General features: G+C 43.1%; 1 protein-coding gene across 3 annotated transcripts in view; it reads right to left on the reverse strand.

Moving 5' to 3' along the window:
* Positions 1–1,671: 1,671 nt before the first annotated feature.
* LOC117811217 (guanine nucleotide-binding protein G(I)/G(S)/G(O) subunit gamma-4) overlaps positions 1,672–8,477 on the reverse strand; it is a 17,072-nt gene continuing 10,266 nt past the window's right edge. For all 3 annotated transcript variants that reach the window (XM_034681368.1, XM_034681367.1, XM_034681369.1), the window contains exon 3: positions 1,672–3,721. In XM_034681368.1, the coding sequence (XP_034537259.1) occupies positions 3,593–3,721 (129 nt within the window). In that variant the 3' untranslated portion in view covers positions 1,672–3,592. The remainder of the gene's footprint in view (positions 3,722–8,477) is intronic.

The raw sequence follows: 8,477 nt of genomic DNA on the forward strand, positions 1-8,477 counted from the left end.
ATTTCTGAAAACTCAGTTTTGTCGTTTTTTCGTGTGGACGACAAACACGAAAGTTTTAGAAACGTTGAGGTACCTGCTTGAGGCAGTAGTTGTCTGTATGTACAGTGCATGCACCAAGATGGTGGTTTGTTTACGTCTGCTTGGTACTGTTCGGTTTGATTAGAAGTTTAGAGCGACACCGCACTGTTCTTCATATTTATACCGCAGCTCAAAGACGAATAAAGACGCTCAACACACACGTGCACAATGTTCTTCTGTAGTGATCCACGTGCCAGACTGGATCGACGGTGTAGCCTACATGTGTAGATTTGCATGCGTAGCCCCTGTACCTACACAGAGGCCTAAGCAAGTTGCCGACAGTGTTGCCAACTCCTCAGTGAGGAGAGTAGCTATTGGCTGTCCTAAAAGGCACTAGAAGTCACCGAATGACGTCATCGCCTAATTTGCATAATCTGAATTGTAATAGACGCTGTCAGAGAGAAGGGGAACGTCGATGGAGAGACAAAAAGAGGTTAAAAAACACCTTAAATATATTTATAAGAACACTTAGGAGCCTAAAAAAATTAAACTAAACACATCATTTTCAAGATATTTATTGTATACAATCTACATTACCTATCTAAATGGATCAGCCAGCGGTGTGTTCGTACATGGACGATTTATTTGCAGTCTGCACGCGGAGGGGTTAACATCTCTGCTCTGACTGCAGCTACGAGGGATTGCTGCGCGACTCGGACTGAGCCGTCTGTGAGAGCTTTGGGACGGGGGAGGGGGCCACTGCAGCACCCGCTGCCCATTTAGAACGATACATGCTTTCATTTAAGAGTCTCCAAAAGTCTCCAATAACACCAGAGAAAGTCGCTAGATTTGTCGCTTAAGGGGTCTGAAAACTCGCTAAATATAGAGACAAAGTCGCTAAGTTGTCAACACTGCACACTGCCCTCAAGTGTTCCGGTGGAGTACTGCAGAGCGTCAGACACATTGACGCATAAGTAGGTAGAGCTCACGTCCGCGCTGACCACTGCTGCGTAAGGTTGACACGGAAGTATAAACAAGCCTTTACACACTATCGCCACCTGCTGGTCTGATATCCTTATGAAGGTGTTTTCAGATGTTTCTTAGACAGAGAAAGATTCAGAAACTCCTCCGGTGTTGAAAGGACTTTTTTAAAGAGAGAGTGAAAAGAATCAGTTTTAGAATAATATTGGTGTACGTGTGGACGTGGTTTGAGTCTGGGTCCTGTTCAACCTGTCAGGAGTCTAGTTTTCATAACCACCTGTTCCCTACACATTATCTCTTACGTAATCCAAACGATCATTTCAGAAAGCAGCAGACAGATTTTGTGTATTCCCTGTTGAGGTTGTAAATCTGTTCTTAAAGCTCGACATTAAACAAGCGTGTCAGACTGTCTCTGCTTTGTTTCTCTTTGAAAGGCTCCTCGGAGTAAAAGGTCTGAGGCTGAATTGATTCATAGCTCTTTATAAAAAAACACCCTGACACACCAACGTTTCATCCAGATGGCCTGTGGTTCAGCTCAGCCACAGGAGGTCTCCACTACACAGCGAACACACACTCCTCTCTGAGACCCACAACGATTTCTAGTCGCCTTTTAGTGCGATCAGACGGGCGGCAGTGAGAGACAGGAGGCAGAAATATCAAACACACAGCACATTTGGGTTGCCGTTTCCTTTAATTCATTTGATCCATCAAAGGATTTACAAAGCCTGCTATTTAAATGCTAATATTTTACCAAAACGATTAAACCATTCATGAATACAGCTGCACATCGTCGACATATCAAACTCCCGATATGTGCAGAGTAGCACCCAGAAAGTCAATGAAGAGGCAATATCTCATATCATAGTAGTTCTCTCTGTTATAGATAGAAATAAATCCATGCAATATTCATCTCTAGCCGTAATATTTCTTGTTTCAGATTTGGCACCATCCTTCAGATGAGGTCAGAGGGAGCGCCCTGAGGTGAGCCTCAGGTGGTTTGGAGAGGAAATAAAGACGGTAAGTATCCTGAAAAAGAGCCCAATAATATTCGTCTGTTTGATTCCTAATGCGATGGCTGTTCAAGTACCGAGAGGAGGTTTCTTTAAATTTGACAGAAAGAAGGATGAAAAAGCCTGAACCACCGCAGGGATCATTTTATGTAAACCGACCCTTAGCATTGTTTTTAAAAAATACTCAGATAGTATCAATAATTGCATGTTTTATAAATGTTTTTACCTAAATATCATACAAGCTTAGTAGCACTACACGTCATTTAGCTGTCAGTGCTGTGCAACAAATATTCATAATACTACTCATAATAACAATATTCATAACGATCAGAACAATTCATCGTAAAAATCAGCAAATGCTATTCAACTACCATTTAAAGGAAATTCTTGGACAGTGTGCTTTTTCTTCCAAAACAAACAGAAACAGAAAAAAGGCTGCGAGGCGACAGTGTGACGATCACGCTGCTCCCACAGAAGTTGGCACTGTAACATACTGTACACTCTAAAAGACCGACAGGCCCTCGGAAACAGAGGAGGCTGTCAAAAAGGAGCGGAGAAACATGCAGGCCTCTGGTTTGGCTTTAATGTCGAAGGCCTTGCCATTCACTCTAGGACAGGCAAAAAGAATCAGGCTCAGGAAACATGCCCAGAAAACAAACCGAAGCAGGAAGGAGGGAAAATATTCCATTCAAGGCTGCAGGACGAAACCAGAGTCTGTGATTTGTTGCGGGCGGAGTGTATGAGGAGTAAATCAAACACAGCAGCAGAGATTGAGCGCATTAAAGGAGGAGCGGATTCATAAATAAAATTTGACTTAAGGGCTGTTTGCACAGAGATAACCCTGAAGACCTCATTGAAACATTAACTCTGCACCTTGCATCAAATATTATTCAATGCAGCAGATCTTGATGTGCAGAAACCTCCTCCTTATTAGCGATGCCGTTTGCACAAAGTGAAATAATTTATATGTGAGACGAGGTCTCTCTACTCTGATCTGGATCCGTGCTGCAGCACTAAATCGAGCGGGTTAATTGTTGGTGACTCTGCAGGCAGATTGAAACAGAAACCACTACTGAGGGAAGAGCCGAATTTTAGTGGTGCTTTCAGTTAAGTGTCGCTACAAATAGGCGAACCTGTTCACTGAAAGCAACGAGAAGCTAACGGGAGTGTTCCTGCGGGTAAAACAAAGATGGACGCCTTTTCGTTCGGGTGAAAGGAAGGGGGATAAATGCTAAAAAAGGTCAAAGACACTGGGCGAATTTCTGTTTCCTGAGGCATGTTAAGATCTAGCACGAAAAAGAAAAAGAAAATCTCTCATCTCATTAAGCACTGAGCAAGGCTGTTCTCTAATAACAAAGCAATAACAAACCTATTTAACAAGACATGATACGCTCACTGGGTTGCCAGTTTGGTAGCCGACTCCCCCCAAAAACCTTCAGCCACCAGGACAGAGCTGACCAACAACAGAGTGTCCGCCTGGCAAAACTCAACTCAACGCCTACGGCCAGTCGCTTCAGGTGTGGTGAAGACAGGTAAGCCAGAAAACGCCATGCCCGCGCTCGCACAGCTCTACCGGCGGGTCATCAGAGGATGCTGCAGAAGAACTTCTTCTCCCGGAAGGGGTTCTCGGAGGCGGGGACGGGCATGATGAGCGGGTCCTCGCGTATGTGGGCGTCGCAGTACGCCATCAGGTCTGCAGCTGCTTTGGAAACCTGAGAAGAGGAGAGACGGGAGGAGAGACGGTTAGAGCTGGGATATACAATCATCGGGAGGTCACACAGATCAACACAAATATGACTGTAGTGTTTGTGTTTGTCTTCTGGTTTCATTTTGTGTTTTGATTTGATTTAAAACGACAATCAACAAGAACATTTACTCTAATTAACCGTTGTATTTATTGTTATCCCTTGTTCCTGCTGAGTCTCAGTTTCACTGTGAACAGTTCCACAGAGGCTTCACTCTGGCTTCCTTCAGTGGTATGAACCTGAAACAGGAACTGATGTTCTTGTGATGTTCTTGTAATTAACGGGTCTTCAGTTTGCTGAAATAACAACATCATGATGCAGATTAGTCAAAAGTCAAAAGTCAAAAGTCAAGCTTTGTCAGGTCTGTCCTCAAGAGGAGAAGAAAACTACGTCTACAATGTTTGTTTGTTGAATGGAGGTCTATGAAAGAGGATTAGAGACGCTGATGGTTTTTTTTAGCTCTGACCTTCTTCACGGAATGTTCCATTTGTTCTCAGAATTCTGACATCAAACACAGAATTCTGGAATTCTGTCTTTGATGTCAGAGTTCTAGAACACCTGCTGTTGCTCTCCATACTGACTGTTTCTCCTGCTGACACCTGATTGGTGGATACTACTCAGACTACAGACAGAGACCAGAACCCTTCTCAGACTAAAATCCAGACCCTGAGATCCAGATTCAACATGTTTCTGAATCAGAATCTGTAATTACAGGTTAGTTGTTGCTGAAAGTAAAAAGCTTTGTCAGGTCTGTCCTCAAGAGGAGAAGAAAACTACGTCTACAATGTTTGTTTGTTGAATGGAGGTGGGATCCATCATTTCTGATGCTGTGTTCAGGGAAGTCAGGAAATGTAAACGCTGATTGTCTTTAGTGACACAGCATCAAGCAGATTTGTGTCTCAGTGTAAATGTTTGATCTAGAACAGATTGTTAGCTGCTCTTCATGCAGATATCTGTTTATAGAGAGAATTAAATCCTCCTCGTTACGCTGGATTGTGTTCCTCCTGCTTTTGCTCTCCATACAGACTGTTTTTCCTGCAGACAGTAAATCATGCTGATATGTGATTGATCATTATTATTTGAGCATCAAATCATTTTTGAATGACAGCGGTGGTGATCCACATTTTGTTGAAATCTCCACTTCTTTGAGAAAGTCCATCTCATTATGTCTTCAGAGTTAAGTTCATTCTTTAGAAAGCTCTACAGTGTAAATGTAATCCAGCAGTTATACTCAAAGAACGATTTAAAGAAGTCCTTGTTTGACTCTGAAAGTGCCATGTCTGAAATCTTAAATGCCTCCCTGTGATTGAGACCCAGCTCTAAATCTCTCCGTGACAGAGATGCTTTGTTAATTCCTCCGTGGATTATCGAGGGAAAAGGAGCGAGGTGATTCATTTCCATAAAGTGTGCGAGTCCTTAAATAAACTTTATATAGTGAGCATTTATTAGACAGTGACAGGGAGAGTTTCAGCAAATATCCACGTCCGGATTTGAACTTTAAAGTCACATGACTGCTGAATAATACATCAGACGAAAACGGAAACAAGCTGAGACACCGCCCTGATGAAGCAGGGATAGCTCAACGTGGTGTAAATAAAGCATGGAGTGTGAAAAGAGTTCATCTTTAACTGTTCTGAAACATCGTTTTACCATTCAGATGAAGAAACAGAGCCTGACAAAGGAGGAAAATCTGTTCTCAAACATGTTCTCCTTTCAGACATTTCAGCTTGTATATTTAATACATACAAGAAGTGAAGGAGATAAGACCAGACATGTGAATTCCCCACACTCTCACACACTCTCTCTGTGCTTGGAAGGGAAACATTTTGAGTAAAAATAAGTATAAATAAGTAAATTTAAGGATATGAAGCTCCACAGTCCGTCACAGAGTGTCCAGGAAGTTTTTTTGATCACTTCACTCTCTCAGTCACCTTGGTCTTCAAAATAAAGTCCTCATCTTTTTTTTTTTTTTACAAATTCTATTAACCTCTGAGTGTGACGCCATTTTTTCCATCAGCATACAGTGAGACATATTTTTTTATCCGAGCCTTGGTGGCAGGTCTTTCAATTTTCCTCCAGAAAAAGTCGTAGCAATCCTTGTCCTCGCAGAGAGCACATCTTTATAAATGTAAATTCTTCCTTTATCCATGGAGGATCAGGAGGATACAGCCCCCGGAATAACAGCCTCATGTTCAGGAGCTTCTGCACGTCAGCTCACCCTGATCTGCTTCTCTCTCAGGAGAGTCCCTGTACGGGGTGTACTTTGAGTTTTGACAGAAGCCCGAACTCAGGGGGGTGTCCACAGGGAAGGCTCGAGGTGACATGGGTCTCTCATGATTGGCCACCCCAAAACTCCTAAACCTTCTTTGCTGGTGATTGGTCGGCCATTAACCATGAATACAATGTACTTCCTGGAACGCAGCATCAGAAATGATGGATCCCACCTCCATTCAACAAAAAACATTGTAGACGTAGTTTTCTTCTCCTCTTGAGGACAGACCTGACAAAGCTTTTTACTTTCAGCTACAACTAACCTGTAATTACAGATTCTGATTCAGAAACATGTTGAATCTGGATCTCAGGGGGTCTGGGTTTTAGTCTGAGAAGGGTTCTGGTCTCTGTCTGTAATCTGAGGAATATCGACCAATCAGGTGTCAGCAGGAGAAACAGTCTGTATGGAGAGCAACAGCAGGTGTTCTAGAATTCTGACATCAAAGGCAGAATTCCAGAATTCTGTCTTTGATGTCAGAATTCTGAGAACAAATGGAACATTCTGTGAAGAAGGTCAGAGCTAAAAAAAAACATCAGTATCTCTAATCCTCTTTCATAGACCTCCATTCAACAAACAAACATTGTAGACGTAGTTTTCTTCTCCTCTTGAGGACAGACCTGACAAAGCTTGACTTTTGACTTTTGACTAATCTGCATCGTGATGTTATTATTTCAGCAAACTGAAGACCTGTTAATTACAAGAACATCACAAGAACATCAGTTCCTGTTTCAGGTTCATACCGCTGAAGGAAGCCAGAGTGAAGCCTCTGTGGAACTGTTTACAGTGAAACTGAGACTCAGCAAAAGTTGGAAACTGGACTGTTAACAATACAGCCCAAGCTAAAAGATGAGTTGTAAACAATGAACGGCCATGGTTGCATCAACAGTGCAGATTATTTCAGTTTCAGGTATCTTCGGTCTGTTGACTCAGACTCAGGCAACAGAAGGAGACAATCCCTCTAGATGACTGACAGGTGTGAGGGGCAGGACCTTGACCTGGAGGGTGAAATGCACAACACTCTTCCTACCTTGAGGCGAAAATGTTGCACACTGCATTTTTCCAATGTCAAACAGTGGTTATAAATTTTACAGTAGAGCCAGTCTGCATGTGAAAGTGGGTTTGTGCTCGGGAGCAGAGGAGGAGGTCACAGGAGGGGAAAGAGGAGCAGCTGCATCAGAGGGATGGCGAGGGCTCAGGGATCCACGCAGAAGACAGACTGATCTCCTGCCTGACACTTCACCTCACAACCTGCGGCTCCCACAAGACTAAACAACGCACAAAACCCGTCACGCTGCCCCTCAGCTGTGGGTTTTAAGATGAATTATTAAAGTACTTTTGGAGTCTGGTGTGGGGCAAGCAAAGACACTTTATACTCAACATTTTACAAGGCATCATTCTCTCAAGACACCTTCAACAGCAACTTACATTACAGAGAAATGGACAAGTGCAACAACTGCAGTTCCTCCAGTGTCCACTAGAGGCTGGCTCCAAAAGTGAGTCAGTCCTCATAGACCCCCATGTTACAAAGTCCAATTTCTTTTGGTTGAGTTGTGGAGATCATCACACATCACTCACAGAGTCAGACGTTACGCTAGTTTAACATTGAACTATTCCTTTAATAGCTCTATTATTATTTTAGCATAGGCTACAGCTAGCTAGCTTCTAACAGACAACACCCGAGCCTGAGCTGCATTGTGGGTAAAGTGCAAGTTTATGACAAATTGGCTGAAAGCAATGAAGCTTATAGGATGTGTGCCAAAACTGCAGTTCCCTGAGTGTCCACTAGGGGCTGGTTCCTAAAGCGGGTCAGTCTCCATAGAGCCCCATGTTAAAATGTACAGCTTCATGACATCTGACCAGGCTGAATTTACATACAACTCACCTGTTTACATTAGAGTAAAGGTTAAGGGGAGGTAGAATTAGGGGCGTGGCTTCTTTGAGTGACAGGTGGGAGCTGCTAGCTGTCTGCTAGGTGTGCCCTTAGCTAATTCAGTCCCTGAACTGAACCTCTGGGCCGTGTTTGTGATGTTGGAGATAAATAATGTGTCCGTCTGTGAACAGACATTCTAACCTAGTTATATTTATATGTCCTCACTTTGTAGTAACTATCTGTGTGTGTGTGCTCACCATACATGGCGTGTGAGCTCATTCACTGTTTGTCATACATTGATTTCTTCGTGGCAGCCTGTGCATGGGAGTGAGGATTGTTGTCGGCTCTTTCCAGTGACCCGGTCCGTCTTTCACCCACACCAACCAACTGGTGAGTCCTCTACGATTCACAAACTCTCTTAGCTGTTACATTCTTATAAATAAACAACTACAGCTGCCTGACGCCAGAATTAGAATCTCATTATATCGGAAACAAGATGGTTTTCAGATTTTTGATAACTTAGGACCAGAGCATGAGAGCCAGAACTGTTCATTTGACACGTCAAATAAGAGAAACACGAA

Source organism: Notolabrus celidotus, chromosome 4 (assembly GCF_009762535.1).
Source record: "Notolabrus celidotus isolate fNotCel1 chromosome 4, fNotCel1.pri, whole genome shotgun sequence".
NCBI lineage: Eukaryota > Metazoa > Chordata > Actinopteri > Labriformes > Labridae > Notolabrus > Notolabrus celidotus.